General features: G+C 44.2%; 1 protein-coding gene across 1 annotated transcript in view; it reads left to right on the top strand.

Annotated features, from left to right (window-relative positions):
• LOC135978161 (cilia- and flagella-associated protein 47-like) overlaps positions 1-24,666 on the top strand; it is a 387,250-nt gene that overhangs the window by 225,717 nt on the left and 136,867 nt on the right. Inside the window, exon 16 of the mRNA XM_065579202.1 lies at positions 8,634-8,729. Within this exon, the coding sequence (XP_065435274.1) occupies positions 8,634-8,729 (96 nt within the window). The remainder of the gene's footprint in view (positions 1-8,633; positions 8,730-24,666) is intronic.

The following is a 24,666-nucleotide window of genomic DNA, read 5'->3' on the forward strand; positions in this document are numbered from 1 at the left end:
CAAATTTATGCATTAAAATGAATGGTCTCATTGGCTTTTAGTAGCATATCAAGTAATAAAACCACCTGAATGATCACTGAGACTTAAGCCCTTATTATTGTAGCCCTGAGAGTGATGGCCACTAGTTCCAGTGATTCTTTAAACCTTTTATTTTCTTGAAAAATATTAATCCTAAGGGTAGAAATGACTATGCTATCTGACAACCAAAACCAAATAGATCTACCCAGGTCTGTAAATAAATCTGTCTTATTGAACAGGAATAAATTGTAGTTTACAGTAGTAGGCTTAGTCATGTAAGAGCCCACATTTTTAACACCCTGAAGCCTTTCAGGTAATATATTAGCTTTAAAGTATATTACTGGAATTCATACCCTTATTTAGTGGCCATACTCTTGCATTGGCCTCACCACACTTGTTGCCAAGGAGATTAGGAGAACAATATCGGGGTAGAACTCAACTACATGGGAAACTGACAGAAAGTAGCAAGTCAGCTGGCAGAATGAATTGTTTGATTGATTGTGATCTTTACAAATTGTGTTTTAGACCATGTAACACTTCTTAAGAGAATTAAACACAGCAACAGGGGAAATAGAGGATCTAAGTTAGAGACGTATGAGCCTTAAACATCAAAACTTGTGTAACTATTTTAGATAGTGTGTTAGAGGAATTTTTTTCATAAAAAGTTGGCTTTATCATGGTTTTCAAAACATGAAAAGAACTGTGAAGCAATAATTATTGTATGAGGAGTTCTGCCCTAGATGTATGAAAAAACTGTCTAAAAAGTCTGTAAATGGCAAATTACAATATGCGGGGCCGGCGCAATCCATTAGGCGACCCAGGCGGTTGCCTAGGGCACTACAATTTGAGGGACGGCGACCGCGGCGGTATTTCTGCAGTGGGACCTTCCACCGCCTCTGTGGGGGGCGGCATTTCGGGACGGGACCTTCCACCGCTTAGGGCGGCAGAAAAGCTGGCGGCGCTCCTGACAATATGCATTGGTTGACAAACATCACAGATGATTCAGTGCTGCATTTCTTCTGGTTCAATCTGTAGCTAGTTTATATCGATCAGATTGACAAGGGATGGAAGACTGATCATTTTCATTCTCAAGTTTTACCGAACCAAGAACACTCATAAGCACTATTTCTGTACTTGTGAATTTTAAATGACAGCACCACCCTAGCACTTCTTTACAGATATAAAAAATAGAGAAAGTGAAACCATAACACTTTTATATGTACCAGGAGTGAAATCCTGGCTCCACTGAAGTTAATGGGAATTTTGTGTTGAATTCAGTGAGCCCAACATTTCACCTCAATTGTCTATACAGGGCTGGCCTTATCATGAGGTGAACTGAGGTGGCCACCTCAGGTGCCAGACTGTGTGTGGGGGGGTGCCACTAGGACCCAGAGTGTAGAAAATTATGTCTGCTGCTGGTGCATATGTATTCTCTCTGCTCTAGATGCTGTGGCAGAGCTCCGACCTTGTCCCCGTGGGTCCCATGCTTCTAGGCGGTATATGCTAGCCTCAGTGGCTCACTGAGACCCTCCATGTAGCTCTTCTCTCTCTAGGGCCAGGGTTACAGTCTACTGAGCCCTTTTCATCATAAGCCAGCAAGGAGGTTGGTGAGAGAACTCCCACAGTCTCTGTTGTCCCTAGTTTAGCCTCCTGTCCTGACGGGGGCCTGACTTCCCCTCCCAGGAGGTGTTTCTGTAGTGGCAGATTGGGGGGAACCGAGGCCCACCCTCTACTCTGGGTTCCAGCCTACGGATCCTAATGGCAGCAGCTGTTGGCAGCCGACCTTCCACTGCCAGAGTTACTACATTTCCCTGGGCCACTTCCCCACAGCCCTCCCGCTTGTCTCTTCTTCATCCTTAACTTAGGGCTCCCTTACTGATGGCTTGAAGGTGTCTTCATTAACCAGCCCTTCAGCCACACTTCCTCTCCTCTGGCTCTCTCCAGTCTGACTGGAGTGAGCCCTTCTATAGTATCAAAAAGGGCCTTAATTAGAGTCAAGTGTTCACATTACCTCAATGGCCTCACCTGACTCTTTCCAGATTAATTGGAGTCAGGTGTTCTCATTAGCCTGGAGCAGCCCCTGCTCTGGTCAGTCAGGGAACAGAAAACTGCTAATCCAGTGGCCAGTATATCTGCTTTCTACTACTTTGTTTCACCCAACTGGCCTGGGTCTATCACAATGCATAAAGATGATGGAGTGCTATGCTGGAGGAAGGGGAGGGCACAAGAGACATGACAGGCAGGCAGGAGAAAAGGTGAGAGGGAATAACAGAAAGCAGCAGGAGCTGCAGGGAGAGAGAGGAGGAGGAGCCTTTATGTAATTCTTTAGGACACCCATGAGCCTGGACTGATTCACACCAGCTTCTCAGGGAGCTTCCTGTTTCCTGCTGCTTCCCTGAACCCACTTGAGGAGGACAGGCAGTCAACTGAAGTAGTAGGAGCCAGTTAGGCCCTTAAGACGCTGATATCGTCCCTCACTCAGGCCCTGCTACCAGCCTGTTTATTTGTCCCCTTCAATTGAGTGTTGAGAGCCACTATAGCTGGCACAGAACAGCAGTCATGAGTGAAAGAAGAAAACACCCCTCTGTGGCAGTATTCAGAAAAAGAAAGAAAAGCTTCCTTTGCTTTCTATCTAAGCAGGAAGGAGCTCTCCTGAGATACATAGACACAAATGTTCACGGTGAGCCTTCCGGCCCCAGTGAGGATGTGAGTGGTGAGAAGATGCCAGATCTTCCAGTCAGTCAGAGTGCAGGTGACCTGGCAGCTACTGCAGCATCCATATCTCCATTTCAAATGGATGTAACCATGCACATTCCTAAAGAAAAGTGTAGATCAGAGAAGAGTATGGTGGAGATTCAAGAAACAACTGCTGCTGAGTTTAGTTCCTTAAGTCTAGATGATCCAGGACTGCGGATCCACTTGAACAGTAACCTGAGGGACTTCCTTGTACTGCATGGGCCACAGCAAGTGAAAAACTTCATGTTCCCCAAAGACAATGAAAATAGAAGGTTCCATCCAACACATTACTGGCGTGAAATCCCCAATGGTGACAAAGTGGAGAGGCCATGGCTTATGTACTCAAAAACCCAGAATGCTGCATATTGTTTTTGTTGCAAACTCTTCCAGTCTAATGTTCCAGCCACATTGGGTTCTACAGGAACAAAGGACTGGAAAAATCTGGCTAAAAATCTGGCATGCCATGAGAAGGCAGCAAATCACCAGAGAGCATTCCATAGGTGGAAAGAGCTTGAGATGAGACTAAGGTTAAAGGCCACCATAGATGATCAGCATCAAAAGAAGATTGCATCAGTCTCTCTTTACTGGCAAAATGTTCTGAAAAGTCTCATTGTCATTGTGAGAATGCTTGCTACCCAAAGCACTGCGTGGCACTTCAGATCAGCTGTATGTGCCAAACAATGGAAACTTCCTTAAAATTGTGGAGCTGATGGCTGAGTTTGATGCTGTACTCCAGGATCATCTAAGAAGAGTCACCACCCAAGAAATGTACAAACACCACTACCTTGGAAAAACTATTCAAAATGAGATCATACAGTTAAAGGCAACAAAAGTCAAACAGAAGATTGTGGCAAATCTGAAGTCAGCAAGATATTACTCTGTTATTCTGGACTGCACGCCTGATATCAGCTGTATGGAACAAATGACTTGAATGGTGTGTTTTGTAACAACAACAGAACCTAGTGAAAATGTCCCTGCAATGGTGACGGTCAGAGAGCATTTTCTAGAATTTATTGACATTGACGATACTATAGGAGCTGGGATGAAAAATGTGCTTCTTAAAAAGCTTGGAAGATATGGGAATTGTGATTGCTGACACGAGAGGTCAGGGCTACGATAATGGTGCCAACATAAGAGGAAAGAACAGAGGAGTGCAGACACAGATCCGAAAGTTAAACCTCAAGCTTTTTTTTTTTTTTTGTCCCATGCAGTTCTCATTCATTGAACTTGATGGTCAGTGATGCAGTATCAGCTTCTAGTGAGGCTGCTGAATTTTTTAATGTAATTCAAAGCATCTATGTATTTTTCTCTGCATCAACTCATCAGTGGCAAATTTTGAAGCAACATCTGGGAACATCTTCTCTGACACTGAAACCACTGAACTTCATGGGTAAAATATTTCCAAGTTTCAGGAAAAAATTAACTACAGTAGAGCTTCAAAGTTATGAACACAAGAGTTACAAACTGACCAGTCAACCACACACCTCATTTGGAACTGGAAGTACACAATCAGGCAGCAGCAGAGGGGGGAAAAAAGCAAATACAGTACAGTAATGTTAAACGTAAACTACTAAAAAATAAAGGGAAAGCAGTATTTTTCTTCTGCATAGTAAAGTTTTAAAGCTGTATTAAGTTGTAAACTTTTGAAAGAACAATCATAACGTTTTGTTCAGAGTTCCGAACATTTCAGAGTTACAAACAACCTCGATTCTCGAGTTGTTTGTAACTCTGTGGTTCTACTGTAGTGTTTACAAGCAATCTACCCAAATGACTAAAGATCTGTGCTCAAACAAAAGATTCAAGTCTCAGTGCTAGTTAATAATCATCTGAGGATGGTAATTGGTTCATCTTTGGCATCTAGCATTATCTACTTGTATATTTATCTTAAGCAAAACTGATCTCCTGTACCAATATTTGAGATGGCATTTAGCTAGGGCTTGTTCACAGTGACATTAAAATACTGTGGATTACTAAAGCTAATAGTATTTTCAAGTTAGAATTGTACACACAGTAGCTCAATCATCTCATTTCCATGCAGAAATTGCCACTTGTTTTAGACATGTTTTCAGACTGCTCTCTTATTACTTACTTGCCCCCTTTATTCATTTATTTAACTGAACTAAATACTGAACTCATAGAGGAAATCTGATGTAAAGAATTGTTTGTTTGCATTAAAAATATCACTTCATTTCACCTCTTGACTCCTTTTCCTGTTTACATGGGAGTGGAGGTGACTACGATTCTTTGCCACTCTTTTCTGGTCCATGGGACAGGTCTTAGGGGTCCAGTCCTTTTCTCTTAAAACTTCTCTTGACAGTCTCTCTCCATTGTAACCGTGGTCTTGCTCACCTTTTCTTGGTGTTCTCTTTTTCCCATGCTTTCTTTGCTGGTTGTTTTTCTCCCATTTTTATCACATGTCCAGCCTACCTCAAATGTACACATTCCAACTTATCAATCACTATTATATTTCTTACAGTAAAAATATATTGGAAATAAATATCACAGCATATTTGTATACCAGCATTGGCCTAAATTAACACAGATATAAAGAAATTCATTATTTTTTTAGATCAACTTAGAGAGTGGTTAATCAATTTAAAATAAAAGTGCTAAGATTAGTTGCGTTGTTTTTGGCATAACTGCGACCATCATGTCCACCACTAATAAGTGTGGTTATGTTAAGATACGCACATTTCTAGGACATCATGAGGTATCGCCCAGTGCTTTTAATTTCACATGGTGTAATTATTTTACAATAACCATATCCCCGGAGGTAGTTGAACAGTTTTGTGAAAAATAACTTTAGTGTTGAATAAATATTTATGTGAAGGTTATTGTGATCATTGCAAAATCCTGATCACAGCAAGAAGGCTTCAAATGAGAGAAACTTGCTGTAATCAATTTAGTGCATTACAGACTTGGGGAAACAATTAGGAGGTTCCTTCAGTTTTACAGAGTAAGGTTACAAAACAGTTAGCTCCTTCCGCTGCAGTATGTCGATGTAATAAAAATGGCTTGCCATACCATTAACTTAACATTGTATTTAAGAAAAGCATGTAAATTTTTCCCACCCATCCTGCTTTGGGTATCCTTAAAATAGCCTCACAGTCACGCATTGTAGGTGCAGTCAGACAGTTTTTACCTGTGTGGCCCTCTATCAGGTAAAACAGGCTGAAGTTCAGAGGGATGTTTTAAAATTCCCTGTTTCACCGGAGAGTTGGAGATATACTATCTTTGTTTTATGCATGTTTTGTTTTCTCTGGTTCTGAGGTGAAATCAGCGTCCTTTAAAGACTGGATAATGAAGGCACATTCCTGTTAACTTTGTTGTTTAGAGAGAGCATTTGTCTATATATCTGTAGTTAATAGTCTCACTTCTCAGTACAATAGGTGCTGTAAAATATATTTGCCTGATTTAAACTCTGTGTTTCTTTCCTACAAGTTTGGAAAATCAGTTCATCCACATGCAAATGCATGGACACACTCTCAAAAGCTAGGTCTCCTTCCCTCAAGTAATCCTCACTACACTCACTTAGTCTTATTTAAATTAGCGAAATTGGACATCTTTGCCAGACACTGCTGTGACCTTCCTTCATGTCCGTTTTTCTTGGATCTCTTTCTAAATGGCTGTCAGTTTCTCTCTCCCTCCTTAATCTGAGTACTTAGAGTTGGTTTTGAAAACTCAGTAATATAGTATTGTCCACAAATCAGTATATTTACACTTAAAAAAACAAGAAAAATTCAGTAGCTAATAAAATGTATTCCTGTCCCTCCACCCCAGATCTCTTTGCTTGTATCATGTTCCCTGTCCCCCATCCTTTCTCTATTTTCTTTCTCTGCAAACTTAGCTCTTTGAGCTGGGAACTGCTTCTTCCTCTGTGTTTGCACAGTGCCTAGCACATTTTGGGTCATATGGTAATATAAAAAATAAATAAAATTAATTCAGATTGTAGAGTAAATCACATAGCTTTTGGTTTTTAATTAAGTAATAATAGTGCTCAGGCTTGGCTTCTGATTCCACAGTGACCACATCACACACCAGAGTAACCTTCAAGGTAACTTAAGACAGTGGCTGTATAACATCGTCTTGTCCTTGTTAGGTCATTTCATCATTCTCAATGTCCGTGTCCACACACATGTCACATTCACTGAACACAATCAATCCATTTGGCTCTAATAAATTTGTTAGTCTCTAAGGTGCCACAAGTATTCCTGTTCTTCTTTTTGCGGATACAGACTAACATGGCTGTTACTCTGAAACCATTTGGCTCAGGTTCTTAGAATTAACTCCCCCCCGTCTTCTCCTGCTTCTTCCATTTAAGTATCACCTCTGTTAGCTAGGTACCGATTTGCTGATGCTATGTCTTCCTGCAGAGGCTCAGACCCCAGGCACATGATTAGACTTACAAGTCTTCAGTGCATGCCTCAGAAATAGTTTTAACAATAATAACACCTAGCTCTTATATAACACTCTTCATCTGTAGCTCCCAAAGTACATTACAAAGGAGGTAAGCATCATTATCCACATTAGGAAACTGAGGCACAGAGCGGGGACGTGATTTGCCTAAGGTCACTCAGCAGGCCAGTAGCAGAGCTGGGATGAGAATGCAGGTCCCCTGAATCCCAGTCCAGTTCTAGCCATTAGGCTGCACTACCTACAATATGATTGTCGATTTATCCAAAATGCCCTCTCTCTCAGTAATTTAGCTACCTAAATCAGATCATGACTGTGCACCATCTCCATGCCTGTAAATGCATCACAGGCCTTCCTGGTCAGGTGGGTTGCTTCTATTGGTTACATACCTGTAAATTGTCCAGCTACCCTGCCTGGGTATAAATGTTTTCAGGATTAAATGTATAATAGAAATACTTCCTAGAACTGGAAGGGACCTTGAAAGGTCATCAAGTCCAGCCTCCTGCCTTCACTAGCAGGACCAAGTACTGATTTTGCCCCAGATCCCCAAGTGGCCCCCTCAAGGATTGAACTCACAACCCTGGGTTTAGCAGGCCAATGCTCAAACCACTGAGCTATCCCTCCCCCCATTTTATTTTTTTAAATATGTCACTGCATCTGAAAATACTAACAATGATTTAAATATGCAGGATCTTTATGGACTAGTAACTGATCAGAGCCTGTATAATTGATCCAGTTACTTCTTGTTGTCACAGCAACAGCATCTTCTCATTATCTAACCTCTGCGGCATCTCTTCCTCATGTTGCAGTTTTGCTAGCTCCAACTCACTTGCTGTTGTCAGGGCTTACATGTTTTATACTATCAGCCGTTTTGTTTCTTTATCCACCTACTTGCCTTGGTCTTCAAATATTTATATCCAGAATATGGTAGCATACAATAAGGAGTGTGATATTGTGAGTCATATGAGTAGTAAATTAATGTTTGGATCGTAGGCAATTTCTTTTGTGCATTGAGTACCTTTCTAACTGAGAAAATTTTCACTTTTAACCTTTGATTTAAAAAAATGGTAATATGTATCTTCTTGTAAATGCAGTGTTGTTGTAGCCATATTGGACACAGAATATTATAGACACAAGATGGGTGAGGCAATATCTTCAATTGGACCAACTTCCGTAGTTGGTCCAATAAAAAATATTACCTCGTCTCTCTTATTGTAAAGATATTTAACAGGATTTCCTTGTTTAAGTCTACAATTACATTCAGCATATTAAGGAAAGTGATTAAAACACTGGGAGACCCTTCAAAAATATCACCTCCTGTTTCAAAGTACACTTTGAAGCACATTAATTTGTGAAGCTCTTTCATTAGAGAACTCATTTGATCACATTTCAAATTCCAGTGAATTTCACTCCTTGAATGTGACATTGAAGTGAAAGAATTATTTTCTCCCTTTTTTCCCCATTAGATCAGGAACAGACCATATGTCCTCTCAGTGCATCTGTCCTGCATCGCTCCAGCAGTAAGGAGTTTGCTTTCTATCTTCCACTGAAGCAGACGCAAGGTATGTGGCTTCCTGTTTATATGCTATGTGGTTCTACAAGGTGTCATCTTTTATAAACCTTGAAGTATATAGGAAGTTACATTGTGTATATAAACATAATTTTAAAAGTTTGAGAAGTTTGCACTATGATATATTGAGTTTGACTTCACTGGGACAAGGAATTCGTCCTAAATCAGTGAGCCAGTGACCAACACCTTATACTTCATAGGAAAGAATTACACCCATTCCCGAAACTGGGGCTTGCCAATTGTGCAGTGCTGTATGTGGTAGAAATAGACATTCCTTCCTTACCCTGTAATAATCGTATTACACCATGAAGCATGACATTTGATTATCCCATTTTAGGAAGGAAGGCTACAAATGTTGTTATTGATATATATAAAAGAAACAAGAGGTCACTGCATTTTTTTCTAGAATGTGGCTAACTAACCAAAAAAATGAGTGTAAGACCCCTTGCAAAATAGTGTCATATTGTTTACATGAAGCAAGTGCTTTTAATGGCGGAGGATAAATTCATTTAAGGTAAACCAAGCTATCTTATATTGAGCCAAATGGACAAGGTTCATTTTACGTCTGTGAAGATTAGTAATAGCATTATACAAAGATATGTGAGCTAGTAGGTGGAAAAAGCATCTAGCTGGTAGATCTCCTATTAAAATGTAAACTGAAGGGATTTTTAAAAAAATGAAAAACAAAAGAAACAAAAACTGACCCCAAACAACCTGTTTAGATTCCCAAATTAGTAACATAATACGTGTGTGGAATAAATACAGATCTGTATATCTGAAAAGCAGTTCCTTCTTCATGTACATGAAAAGTTATTAGTTTAATGTATTTCTCTTGCAACAACACATGGTTTCCCTAATACAGCGTAAGGGAGAAGAAGAAATTTCAATGAAAAAGGCCCTTTTTAGACAGGGCCGGCCTTAGGCGTGGGCCACCCAGGTGACTGCCCAAGCGTGCCATGGTCAAGTGGGCACCATGTGGCAGCGCAGAGGTGCACACTGCTGGTGGACTCAGAAGCTTTTCCTGGCTGGCAGAAGAGCACCACATTGGGGGGCACCCAGATTTCTCCCTGCTTCCTCCTGTCAGAGGAAAAATGGAAGGGGGAGCGGTGATGCACAGATACTGCTGCCCCCGGCCCCCCCCTCCTCCCGCCAACGTTCCTCCACTTCTCCCTAGGGGCTGTGATGGGGGGAGTGAGGAGCAACAGTAAGTTCTCTGTTCATGCAGACGACTTTCCCCACCAGGGCTGCTGCTCTCCTGTCCTCCCCTTTATGCAGCCCAGCTGGGGAAAGTCACCTGGATGCAGGCAGCCCTGACATCACTCCTTCCCCCTGCCCCCGCCCGCCCCCACAGTTCTCTAAGGGCGTGCAGAGGAGCAGAATTCAAGGGAGGGAGGGAGCAGCAATGACAGCTGCTCTACATCAAGGTCAGTTTAACCCAAATGGGCGCAGGAGGGGGAGTGCAGGGTTTGGGGCGAAGGAGGCACAGTGTAGGGGTTGGGGCAAATGGGAGGTGTGGAGCTCACAGGGGCAAATGGGGGGCACCCCTGGGGGCCAGGGGCAATGGGGGGGCGGCACCATGCCCATGGAGGTCAGGGGTGCCAAAATACAAGTTTGCCCAGGGTCCTATTTTCCCTTAAGACTGGCCTTGTTTTTGATAAATTATCAGTTTAAAGGGATCAGTTAAGGAGAAAGCAGGAGAAAAGAATTTCTGGAAGTAAAATAATTTAACAATTGAAAGTTCCCCTTATTTTAGTTCATGTAACAGTAAAGAAAGCAAAAAATAGCTTTTACAATCATTCAGTTGTATTTAAGCATGTATCTTCCTTCATCCCTTCTTTTTTCCTAAGGCACTTTGTCCATTGAAAGCTATTGTTTTCTATATTTTCCTACAGTGTTTGATATTTTCAACTATTTCAGAGAAATCTGGAAGCCAGAACTTAAGACTTGCCAGGAAATAACTGAAATATTTACTTTTTAGTCTTTATGTGCAATGTTTTAATTTATACTTATGCCATCTAACTGATATAGGATCTGAAAGTAATTTATTACCTTTACTTTTGTAAATTTTACAAACATTTATAGACAAGTTGTACATTAATAGCAACTTGTTTCCTGAAGTTATACAGCAATACAGAGCAATCTTGTGGTTAGTTCAGGATGAATTCATAATTTAGGGGATTTCAGTAATAATTGCAGGTCTTTCATAACGTGATACTGTCATCTTTTGCTCCAATATTAATATAAAAAACAATCATATATTCCTCATCCCAGAAATGATGGAAAGATTTCTGTATTTATTCAAGCCATTTAAATGCTTTTTTTCAAAACAGGATCTTTGTGTAGGTCATGTTGTAAATTATGCTTTTCAATTTCAAGTTGTACAAGGCATTTTATTAGATTATGAATCTTAAACCTTTGCTCTAGGTGGTGTTTCATACAGTTGTATGTGTGTGTGTGTCTATCTCTATCAATATATAACCATACACATTCACATAAATACTCTATATCGGGGTGGACAAACTTTTTGGCCCAAGGTCCCCACCTGGGTGGGGAAATTGTATGCAGGGCCATGAATGTAGGACTGGGGCATGAGATTAGGGGGGTAGGAGAGGTGCGGGATGCAGGAGGAGGCTCAGGATAGGGGGTACAGGGTTGCGGCAGGGGGCTCAGGGCAGGGGGTTGAGGTGCAGGAGGGGTGCAGCAGGGGGCTCAAGGCAAGGAGTTAGGGGTCTCAGGGCAGGGAGGAGGGGTTTGGAGTGTGGGCTCTGGCCCGGCGCCACTTACCTCGAGCAGCTCCGGGGTGGCAGCAGCGCATAGTGGGGCTAAGGCAGGCTCCCTGCCTACCCTGACCCTGCGCCGCTCCCGAAAGTGGTGAGCATGTCCAGCAGTGGATCCTGGGACTGGGGTGGGGCAGGCAGCTCCACCGCGCGCTGCCCTCGCCTGTGAGTACCACTCCCAAAGCTCCTATTGGCCGCGGTTCCCCGTTCCCAGTCACTGGGCACTGTGGGGGGATGATGCCTGCAGGCGAGGGCAGCGCACGGAGCCCTCTGACTCCCACCCCACCTCCAGGGGCCGCAGGGACATGGTGCCGGTGGCTTCCAGGAGCGGTGTGGGGCCAGGGCAGGCAGAGAGCCTGCCTTAGCCCCCACTGCACCAGGGGCTGGCAATCCTGTGAGCCGCATTGAAAGCCTTGATGGGCTGGATCCAGCCTGCTGGCCATAGTTTGCCCTCCCCTGCTTTATATGGATTTAAACCAAACAAATTAGCCTTTGGAGAAATACAAACTAAAGCCTGTATCAACTTCCCCTGGAAATAGCCATAGGGCTATGGAAAAAGGAAATGTGAGATTAACCACTCAGTTTCCTCCAAATTTTGTCACAGATTGGGGTATTTCTTGACATGTATTTTGCTTCCCCTTCTAGCTAACAGCTATTGGGAAGGAGGTTGCAAGTTGATGGTCTCTTTATTTATTTATTTTCCTCTGTTTGGAGGTCTCTGTCATATACTTCTGTACCAGGTATGGACTGGCTACAGAGCTTGTTTATACACACCAGATGTGTTCATCCTAAAATCCTTTAATGTTCTCCCAGGTGTGACTAAAGTTATCTTTAAATAAGGTCTTTTCCATACAGTGCCACCTAGTGGCTGAATAGTATAATACAGTTTAGCATTCCATTAATCTCTGGTTCAATGCAGTGTTGTTGTAGCCATGTTGGGCCCTGGATATTAGAGAGACAAGATGGATGAGGTAATATCTTTTATATAAGTTGGTCCAATAAAAGATGTTATATCACCCACCTTGTGTCTCCATGTTTCAATAACATTTCTGGAGATGCAGCAGCAAGGGAGTAGATCACAGAGAAGGTGGTGAGGACTCACTCAGAGTCTGATCATTTCCTATGCAAAGATTTTATGCAGACGTAGAGAAAAGCTGTGACTGATGCCATGGGATGTTTTTTGTTCTTTACTATAGACACCATGTGGAACTGTCCAGTTTAATCTTATCCATAAAGTATGTAGTAAACTTGACCAAGCAATCGGTTTAAGGAAATACTAAAGCAGAAAACCAATCCTAGTCAATTAGGGTTACCATACGTCCTCTTTTTCCCGGACATGTCCGGCTTTTCGGCAGTCAAACCCCCGTCCGGGGGGAATTGCCAAAAAGCCGAACATGTCCGGGAAAATGGCTGCTCTGCTCCTCCCCGACTCTTCGGCTCTGTTTAAGAGCCAGGCTGCCCGAGCGCTACCGGCTTCGGGCAGCCCCCGTGCCTCCAGACCCTGCACCCCCAGCCGGGCACTTCCCCTCCCGGGCTCCGGCGGCGCAGAGTCCGGAGGCACGGGGGCTGCCCGAAGCCAGTAGCGCTTGGGCAGCCCGGCTCTTAAACAGAGCCGAAGAGTCGGGGAGGAGCAGAGCCGCCGCGGCTGGAGGCTCTGCTCCTCTTCGGCTCTGTTTAAGAGCCGGGCTGCCCGAGCGCTACCGGCTTCGGGCAGCCCCCTGTGCCTCCGGACCCTGCGCCGCCGGAGCCCGGGAGGGGAAGTGCCCGGCTGGGGGCGCAGGGCCCGGAGGCATAGGGGCTGCCCGAAGCCGGTAGCGCTCGGGCAGCTCGGCTCTGTTTAAGAGCCGGGCTGTCCGAGCGTTACGGGCTTCGGGCAGCCCCCGTGCCTCCGGACCCAGCGCCACCGGAGCTCGGGAGGGGAAGTGCCCGGCTGGGGGCGCAGGGTCCGGAGGCATAGGGGCTGCCCAAAGCCCGAGCGCTACCGGCTTCACGGTTTGCCTGGCAGCCTCCAGACCCTGCACCCCCGGCTGGGCGCTTCCCCTCCCGGGCTCCAGCTGCGCTGGGAAAGCGCCGGCTGGGGGCGCAGGATCTGGGGGCTGCCCGGCAAACCCTGAAGCCGGTAGCGCTGGGGCAGCCCTTTCCCCCTGGCTGGGAGTGGGAGGGAAGAGGGGGCGAAGTTAGGGCGGGGAAGGGGCAGAGTTGGGGCGGGGCTAGGGTGGGGAAATGGGCGGGGCCAGGGCCCGTGGAGGGTCCTCTTTTTTTATTTATGAGATATGGTAACCCTAAGTCAATCATACTGCCCACTATCCAGTCTGTTGTTTCATACATGTATTGACGATGCACAGCTGTACATCTTTTTGCTCTGAGAATCCTGCTAGCTTGGTGTCTGCCAATAGGTAGGTGGTAAGCAGAATATTGGTGAGTGGATGCATGTTGTGCTGCTTGCCTCGTTCACAACTAAGGGAGATGGAAGCCTTGCTTCTGGGTAGGAGTCATTTTTTTTATGAGGAGGCTCTATCTTCCTTCCCCTTTGCACCTAGGGACAGATGATGTGTGGACATGCAGTATGTAGAGGGCAGAGGTAAAAAGTTTTATTGTCTCATATTCACTTGGCTCACTTAATAATATAGACTCCGATGCAGTGGCTAATGAAATCAATTCAATGGAAAACCTCCAATTGACTTCAGTGGGCTTTAAAGCAGAGCCCACACCATGCTCCCTTCTTCTCTGGATCTTGATTTTCTTCTTTTCTTTGACTTGTAGCTTGCTCTTTTCCTCCTTGTTCTCTTTGACTCTAGGTTTAACCTTTTTGTTTTTCATTTTGTTTTTTACAGATATATCTTAAAATCTCCAGAATTCAATCAGTTAGGACAGATTTTGAAAATTGACCCCTTTTCCCCTTTCTGTGCCTTTAACTTTGTACACACAGATTATATAATATAGACATCTATATATCTGTTTGCAAATCAGAGACATCATTTACACATCCAAAACTGCAAGCACAAACAAGAAGCATTGGTTGAGGTGCCTTTAAAAGTCAGGCCCTTCAATTCTGAGAACAGAACTTTACACTGACTTTATTAGGAAAATGTGCTGTTTTATATGCTGAGAGCATTCATCCATGCAAATCCATATAAAACTTCTCATGTGAATTTATCATGGGAAATAGATATAATTGCCTCACAGATTTAAGTTAGGCCATGCAGTAGGTTTCATCACTGTCTCATGATTTCTTACTAACCACCCCAGGTACAGTACTTCAGAGCAATTAAACTATACAAATACTCCTCGGAGGAGGCTATTATTTCACATAACTTAGTCTCCTTTCTCTAGTTTCTAACAGAGAAACCAAATATTCAGTTATTTCAGTATGTTTTGGCTCTGATGCATGGCCTTCCCTTCCCCCTGTATATAAATTAGATTTCCTGATTTCAATAGGGCTAGAAACTGAAAAGACCATTAATCGTAAATTAGAATAACCTGCTGATGATGATCCATTTAATAACTGCTGTGGTTGGACAGACTAACTTGGAGCATGTCCTTGCATAGGTAGAAATACCCTGTTCCTTATTTAGTGATATGTTAATCACCAAAACTCAGTTGAAATAGGGCGGTTTTGCCCTATAATGAATCAGAGCTCTATATCTAGACCAAAATTTGCCATGGCAAATTATCTGCACACTCATTCTTTGGATATAGCCAAAAAATCCAGAAAATATCCCCAATATCAAAAAATCAATTTTTTATAAAATATTTTTAGATGGAAGGACAATTGGAACAGAATTTACATGTAGTCTCCAAAGCTATATCTACATTGTTGCATTTCTTTCCATTTTCATGGAGCCTCATTTTATGTATTTTAAATACTCCAGGCATAAAAGTTTTATGTCTGGAGCCCTCATTGAGTTTTGAGTAGAACAGTTTGCAGGGAGCCATATTGGACACTTCCATCTACTTTAATATTTTACTATAGCTGTTTAAAATAACAGTCTCCATGATTTAGGGGGAAATACAAAGACAAACTTTATTTACAGAGTACAAAGGTAAAATTTTCAAAAGCACCCCAATAACTTTGAAACCAAAATCCCATTTTCAAATATGACTTATGTATCTAGGCTGCTAAGTCTTATTGAAAGTCAATTTTCCCTTTTCAAAATTGTACTTAAGCACCAAAGTCACTTAGCTATATTTGAAAATTACCCCCAGCCCTACAAAAATAGAAAAGAAGGTGAAACTTCTTTGCAAGACTTTGGAGATGGAGGGCCACAATAAGATCCAGCCCTTGTTTTAAGTGTGGCTATATGTTAGATTTTTATTTAATTTCTGGTTTATTTTCTGGTTTTAGGTGAGCAGTAGCTGTTAATTGAATCTTATATGTGATTATATCACTAATTGGGAGGGGAGAGAGACACACACCCCATATTTTTAGGCATAGGCACCGGAGGCAGTATTGAAATTGAGCTTTCAACTTTAACGTTGCACTAAATGACTTCTGAGGGCTTGATTTCTCAACTATTGTTTTGAATTAATGTTGATTTTTTTTTGCATTGAGTTGTTCTGAAGCTTTTTTTTAAATAAAACATTTTATTGATTTTTTTATAGGCAAAGACAGTGTAACCTATTACAATGAGATTAAGAATGCTGTAGCAAATACAAGCACAAAAGTTAAGCAAAGGTCAAATCTCTATACGGTAGGCGTACAGTAACTAATTTAAAGATTCTTGCCCAAAACAAACATTTTTGAACAATAGAGTGGCTCAAATATTGAATTAAATTAGAAAAACTTTAAGGTTTGTCTTAAATGGGCCCCCAGAAGGTCTCCTAATCGTATCACTTTGAGCCCTAAATGGCATACAAGACTATAGCGTACTCTGACCTCCACTCATGCTGCCACTTTGTGTTCCAGAATTTAAGCTTTGATTATTTTTTTTTAGTAAAGGAGATCTTCTCCCCTGATCCAGACCTTTTACACTAGGTAAAGGGGCCTGAGTGGTATAAAGCAGCCCTAAAAGCCCTTATCCCAGCTAGGAGAGGACTCCCCTAGTGCAGGCATTGCAGGGGACAGCCATAAGACTGTCCTCTGAAGACCTCTTCACAAGCCTTGACATGAGGGAGCAGAGCCAGAGCATGCAGTGCTGAGGAGGTTCCGTGCAGTGCTATGGCCTCAGTGCAGCCCACAAGGCTGCTGTAAATTAGACAGGCCGCCAAGGCTAAAGATATGCTGGGGGCCTCTACTGACCTTGGAGCAGCCCAGGATAGGAAGGGCACAAATGTAGCTTAAAGCCATTTGTCACAGGGTCTGGGGTGAAAGCCAGACCAGAGAGGGGTTATGTCACCTCTTACCCTGTAACCCTGGGGGCTTTACAATGCTTGCTACTGGAGCTCTCTGCCTAGGATGCTCATAGTCAGTATTACAGCATGCAGGTCACACCCTGAGTGTCTGTGTGCTAGACAGCCCTGGATCAGTACCTCTGGCCCAGCAGCCTGTCTACAGCCCCACGCTGGCTTCCACCAGCCTTGGTAACAACCAGCAAGGTGACCTCAACACATTCCAAGTCCCAGATTTTTCCAAAACCATGTGTTCTGCCATATCTAGCCCTCTTCTGGATAGTTCAGAGAAATGTTAAGATCTGTTTGTTCCTGTAAAGAGACAAAAGTACATTAGAGCTTATTAATTTAACTGGGTAAATCTACCCTTCCCTGCAAACTAGGCTCTGATTTGGTTTATAGTAAAAATAAAAAAAATATTAAGAGGCCATATCTGAAGTGATGCCAAGTAAAAGAAATAAAAAGTTAGAAATGGTTACAAGCAAATAAAATGAAAACACACATGTAAAAGGTCTAAAATAAATCTAGCAAGGTATAGGCTTTGTTCAAGATGGTTTCTTTCACCAGTCATTTTTCTTTTATGTCTGATTTTCCCTTGGTCAAGACCTTCCACCAAAGTACAAAATGCTGGGATTCTCTTATCTGCCTGGGTGAAAAATCATTGTGTATGTGGGTTTCTCACCTATATTCATTTCCCAGAGACTTCAGCTCCTCCCTTGGTAGAAGGACCCATCTTTCTCAGCTTGTAAAAGTTCTGTTCCCTTGTGTCCATCTAGTGATGGAGGCCATAGATTGCTTCTGTCTCTGCTTATATCTTCAGAAGTTCAACTACTTTGTTTCAAGAGGCAGGATGACCTCCACCTGTTTTTCTCTTCCTGTGGCCTTCCCTTCCCCCTGTATATAAATGGGGCTTCCATCCTTCTGATTCCATAATGCTTAACTTACATGAGACAGGTAAATAAATACCTGCCTTCTCTCCTGTCTAGGAGGAAACCGGTTTCTCCCTGTTTGGCCAGACTTTAAAGCATGGTATCATGAAGTATCCATATTTCCTCATATGGTGTTAATACATAAATGTTAATCATCAGTGTGGCATTAGCTTTCTGAAAAGACTTCACTCTATACACTTTTGTAATACAGTAATATTGACATACAGTCAATTGATTCAATTGCTTATCACTTGAGGTTCAGCCCCTCTTGTCTTTATAGATGAGTAAACTTTTGCAACATATTCTGTGGAAAGTAAAAGCTTCGATAAATAAAAGCTTTTTTCACCTGCTAGGACACATGCCAGGCTGTCTCCTCCCCCACTTGTTGGCTTGATAATGTTTCTTTACCTAATATGTAAAAATAGACCTTCATTGTCTGTGCCTGAAGACGGGGCTCAAATATACAATCCTTCGAGGCAGACTGTGCTTATGCATTATTTGCCAAACACATTTTAAGAATATAATTCTAGCACATATTCATAATATTTTGTACACACCCTGTGCATATATCATACAAGAACATTAATGATCAGAGTGTTAGTTTTCCAATATCTTACATACCTTTTATATACAGATTTTAACCATAGCGAGTACACTGAATTGGTCAGGCCAGATGAAACTCATACCTGATACGAATGAACCCCTTGCCCTCTGGCATTGGGATGCACTTAGGGTCACACTGCCCTCCCCCCTTACAAAGCTGCAGGAAGGTTAGCTGCTAGCTGACCTGGAGGCAGGAGGTCAGAACCCTATTTCCTGGGCAGGTCATCTGCCTCCATATTTTCTTTCCTCTCTCCCCTTTATATAGAAGAAACCTGTTTTGTCACCTTTGTCTGTCTTCAGTCTCCAGGACATAATATCAGAGAGTAGCTATAATTTTCATCTACCGGGATGTTACAAACATTTTACAGTGACATTAATGACCATGGTGTTAGATTTAAAATGATATATTATATCACCTTTTAAATAAATATCATGACACCAATGTGTGAGGTGTAATGAATATGTCACTCCTGACAAGAGTTTCTGACAAAGTAGTGAACCACAAATGGGCTTCTGTGTCCCTCCCTTCCCACACCACTACAGTCATCCTTCCCTCTGTGGCGCAATACAGAAGCTCACCAAACATCTATATCCCTTAAAGGTGTGAAAAAAGCTTCAAAATATGAACTGAGTGTAACTGATGCAGTGATGTTTACCTAAGACCTCTCAGTGCTAAGAAATAGCACTGAGGTTTGAAATGCCTCTGCTTATCTCAGTAAGGTGTTAACTCAGATGTCTAGTGATGATGATTTAAATATCCACATTGTTAACTATTTTAATGCTGATCAAATTCTATAAGAAAAGAGAACAGGAATCATATTTTGAAGATCTACACAATCTATGTGAGTGAATGCCATTTAATTTTTGCCGCACAAGTGGGCAATTCTTCAGAGTGTGCAACCATTTTTTCTCCCAGTCAAAAAGGAGCCAAGCCAAAGAAGCCCAGCAGGGTATTGAAGGCTATTTCAAATGCCACACTATTCTGTCTGTGATGTCTCAAGTATTTATGCTATGGGACAAGGTTTTACAACTGTCTGAGGGTATGTTTACACTGTAATTAAAACCCCAATTCAGGATCGTGGGGTTTAGTCTAAGGGGCTATTTAATTGTGGTGTAGACATTCAGACTCAGGCTGAAGCCTAGGCTCTAGGATCCTGCGAGGTGGGAAGGTCCCAGAGCTTGGGCTGCAGCCTGAGCCCAAAGTCTACACCGCAGTTCAATAGCCCCTGAGCCCAAGATCCATGAACCCAAGTCAGCTGTCATGGTCCAGCTGCGGATATCTACTTTCAGTGTAGACATACCCTGAGAGACTTCCTTAACAGATAAGAGACTGACTGAGAGCGGTGGCTTCAAAAGACCAGTTAGTGATGAAGATAGCTCTGCAATTCTCATTGGTTGCCTCTCACACAGCAGCCAGGTCTATGCCCACTGTGATGATTATGAGACGAACATCATGGTTGCAGTCATCAGGTATCCCAAAAGAGGTTCAGGAAACTATTGAAGACCTGCCTTTTGAAGGCCATGACATATGAAATTCCAGAACTGATAAAGTGCCTCAGTCTCTGAAGACCTGTCAGTGATGCTTCAGCCTCTGGATCCCTATACACCGTCACAAAAGAGGAACCCAAACTGATACAAATAATTTTCCAGACAGGGGCCTCCATCTTTCTTATATCAGTACCAACAAAGAGTTCTTGAGTTTTCTAGGAAAAGGCCTTGTTTCCAGAAGAAGAGTCCCTTTTTCTTCTACAGTAATAGTGTTCTGCAGTCATTAATTAGGTAGGAACTCAATCACCCACCTCCTTGAGGGGTAGCTGCTAGTCACTCACCTATAGTAGGACCTGTGTGGACAAATGCTTGAAGAAGAAAGAGCGGTTACTTACCTAAGGGCACATCTTCACTACCCGCCAGATCGTTGGGTAGCAATCGATCTATTGGGGATCGACTTATCTCATCTAGTGAAGACGCGATAAAATTGATCCCTGATCGCTCTACCCTCGACTCCGGAAATCCACCGCAGCAAGAGGTGGGACCGGAGTCGACGGCGGAGCGGCAGTGGTCGACTCACCGCCGTCCTCACAGCCAGGTAAGTTGACCTAAAATACGCAACTTCAGCTACGCTATTCACGTAGCTGAAGTTGCGTATCTTGGGTCGACCCCCTTCCCCCTCCCCCCCCCCGTAGTGTAGACCTAGCCTTACAGTAATTAGAGTGCTTCGCGATGCTTTTGTTCACATAGATGCCACTCCTTGCCCACTGATATGGTGCTCCTATGTGAATTTCTGTGTTAGTGAAGGACCTGAGTAGTAGTTGTAGAGCTAACCTGGGATTTCTTTTTCCCATATCATAGAGATCTTTGGCTTTACTTTTAGTTCATGTATGCAATTATCACAGGCTAATCTGGAGGCATAAATAGCTTCATTGCAAAAACTTTTAACTTGAACAGGGTCATGTATTGAACGTAGATCTGTTTTCTATATTACTTTCTGATATACCATCATTTTGAACTACTTGTTAACAATTTACCCTTTGTCAAGACCATATTTTCAGGAATAAAAGTGGGGAAACAATTCAAAATGTTATTACATAATATTACACAGACACGCACAAAACACCAACTATATTAAAAGAACATTATTTAGGTTGCTAAGTGGAGCACTCAGAAGTATAGAAAATGGTAGATTTAAAGATGCCCATGCAATTTTAATTTGGCCATCTCTGTGAATATGCATTATGATATTGTCTTTAATTACATGATTGCATATTCTTTTTAACACTAGTAGCTGACAGCCAGAGCCGTCCTTACCCATACGCAAAGTATGCAGCTGCGTAGGGCACCAGGAAACTTGGAGCACCAAATTTCCTGGTGCCCTGCGCAACTACGTGCTGCGCCAGCCCCTGCTCTGCCTCTTCCCCAGGCCCCCCACCCCAGTCCTGCCTGTTCCCACCCCTGCTCTCCCCCTGCCCCCACCTCTTCCCACCCCTGCTCTGCCACAGCCCCACCCCTGAGGACTGCAGCAGGGCCAGGCCTGCATTCACCAGCAGTGGTAAGTGCAGGGACCCGGTCCCAGCTGTGCCGCTGGTGAGTGCTGGGGGGTGGTTCCCCCCTGCCTCCCAAGCCAGCCCCCCTCCCACAGAGGCCTGGGGCCAGCCCCCTCCCACTCCACGGAGGCATGGGGCCCCACACATCCCCTGTCATTTACTTCTTTGGTGTGCTCATTGTTACCTTAGAATAAAGTACCAGAATCAATCTTGTGAATAAATATAACCCCAACACGACGCCAACAGCTTTATAATTACGTCCCAACCAAGTGAGGTTTAGATAGAAAAATAATTCATCTTTATTTTAATAAAAAACACTGTTTGGAGTGAAGTCCTATCCCTCGTTCACATTCCCAAGCACTAAGATAACAAATAATTTGTATTAGCACACTAGATGCATATTAATTTCATAGGTAGGGTCAAGGAATTTTCCTGATTCTAGTGGCAAAGATGCAAGCAGACCATTACACAGCACGGAATGGAAGCATTGCCATTGGGGTAAAAGGTGTGAATAATAGCAGCAGCTTAGCCCTCCAACAAGTTTGCATTTCCCAGAAAAATTCCTGCAGCTGCTCAGAGATACGGTCGTTCTATCTGCACTTTGTGGTTTAGAGAAATTCAATGGAAGATGGCTGCCAAGCAGGGCCGGCTCTAACTTTTTTGCCACCCCAAGCAGCAAAAAAAAGCGCCGCTCCGCCGTAACACACACACGCACCCCCGGCGCCACCCCGCCCCGCCAAAACACCCCCCCCGCTGAGCACCGCGCTGCCGAACACCCCCCCGCCGAGCGCCGCATTGCCGAACACCCCCCACCGAGCGCCGGGCCGCCGAACAGCTCCTGCCGCGCTGCCGAACACCCCCCCGCACTGTGCTGCTGAACCCCCCTGCGCGGAGCGCCGCCAAACACCCCCGCCAAGAGCCGCGCTGCTGAACACCCTCGCCCCCCGTGGAGTGCCGCGCCTCTGAAACCCCGCCGAGCGCCGCGCTGCCGAAACACCCCCACCCCCCGCGGAGCACCGCATCACCGAAACCCCCGCCGAGCGCCGTGCCGCCAAACAGCCCCCGCCCCCCCCGCCGCACTGCCAAATACCCCTGCCCCCCGCTGAGCACCGTGCTGCTGAACACCCCCGGCCCCCCCGTGGAGCGCTGCGCCGCCGAACACCTCCGCCCCCTGCGGAGCGCCGCACTGCTGAAGGCCCCCCGCGCAGAGCACTGCCAAACACCCCCTGCTGAGCGCCGCGCCGCTGAACACCCCCTGGCGCGCTGCCAAACACCTCCCGCGGAGCGTCGCGCTGCCGAAACCCCCACCCCACACGGAGCACTGCCAAACACCCCCCGCCGAGCGCCACGCTGTCGAACCCCTCCCCATGGAGTGCCGCGCCGCCGAACACCCTCCGCCGAGCGCTGCACTGCGCTGCCCCCCACCACCCCAAGATTGGCCACCCCTTACTAGGTGCCGCCCCAAGCACGTGCTTGGTTGCCTGGTGCCTGGAGCTGGCCCTGCTGCCAAGAGAAATGCACTGTCTCGTCGCATGCAAGCAGGTAGTGAAGTACATTGCTAGGCAGAGTTTGTCTGGGGAGAGCGCCCAGAAAATTGGACAATAGAATGGGGGACTTAGAAGCAAATTATCAAGGTCTTGCTCAGACAGTGCACAAAAATGTGTCATATTTGCTATCTAGCTGGTTTTGAACCCTGCTAAAGTGAATGAGAATTTTATGTCCTGGACCTGCTATATTCCCATCAAACCAAAGAGACCGCTGATCCATCTTTACTTCTGTATAACTTATTTAAAAAGACCAGCCATGGGCTAAAAATGTAAGAGACCGTTTTCCTGTAACAACTGCCATATAAATGGGGATACCAGGCCAAGACGCTTATTTCAATGATCCAGTACTCTGGTCTATTTCAGAGATTTGGGCTTAATTCTCCACTGTGCCCAAGTGGAAAGATCCCCAAGGACCTTAAGCCAGTTGAGAACTGGGTATATCAGACCCTAGCTCTGCCTCCTCCTCTTCCTTCAAATGCTCTGCCTCCTAGAAGCCTTTGATTTCTGTAATACGAGGGACAGATAATGGTGTGATCATCTTAGTCACTTCAATTATACATTTGACCTGCTTGCTTTATGGCTTAAGCCTTAAATTCCTCTTTTCATTAGTTTTTGTTACACTAAAGTGCAGGGAACAAATAATAACTAACTGTATGTTTGCTGAGGATTTCTGGAACAATGCAAGCCATAAGATATTTTTGCAGTAGTACAGAAAACTAATTAAATCTAGTAGGCCAATTTTACCCCTGGTGTAATTTATCTGGAGTCAGTGGAATTACAACAAATTAATTATACCCCTAGCTTTCAAAGTGCAACAATATGCCATATCTTTCAATACCCCACTGTACACAATATGCCATACCTTCCAACCCACCACCATATATAATACAGCATACCTTCTAACACCTCACTCTGTATACAGTATTTTTAGAGCTTGTAATTTATAAGCTCCTATAGGTATTAATGTATTGTAATAGAAATAATATTGAAGTATGTATCCATGTAACACTCAGCCACTGCAGGGATGGGTGCAGTAAGGTGACCCTCAGGATTGGTGCACACCTGTTGTGTACTTTGCACCTGGTAGGAGAGAGCAGCTTACAACAATTTGTCCTTATCCTTTCTTGGCAAACTCTTTACAGTGAAAACATTGCCATCAATGCTACTTTTTGTATTTCCAATGTGAGCTGGAAGTGGCTCTCTTGTTACATAGCAAGACCACCAAAATGCCACTATGGGAATAGGGTGCATATGCTGTAGATCTACAGAAACCAGAGTGCTAATGCAAACAAACCACCTGACCTGTCCAAACTTCTTCAATCAAAAGACTTTACATATAAAATGAGGTGCCACCCCAGAATGTGCTGCTAAGGGCAAGCATGAAAGGAGGCCATCAGCTAAACATGCTGTACAGCTCTTCCAGCATTAGATACAAATCACACTCCCAGCAAAACAGGAGAGGGGGTTTGTGGCTCTCAGAGGAGACCTACAGTCCGCAACTGCTTCTGTCTCAAGGCCAGGGCCGGCTTTAGGCCGATTCAGCAGATTTGGCTGAATTGGGCCCCGCGCCACAGCTCTCCACCCCGCCCCCAGCTCACTTCCCCCTCCTCCCCTCCCCTGCACGCTCCGCCCCCTGCTCCTCCCCCGCCCCTGCTTCCCGCGAATCAGAGGTTTGCAGGAAGTCTGAAAAGAAGCAGGGGCGGG

Source organism: Chrysemys picta, chromosome 1, assembly GCF_011386835.1.
Source record: "Chrysemys picta bellii isolate R12L10 chromosome 1, ASM1138683v2, whole genome shotgun sequence".
NCBI lineage: Eukaryota > Metazoa > Chordata > Testudines > Emydidae > Chrysemys > Chrysemys picta.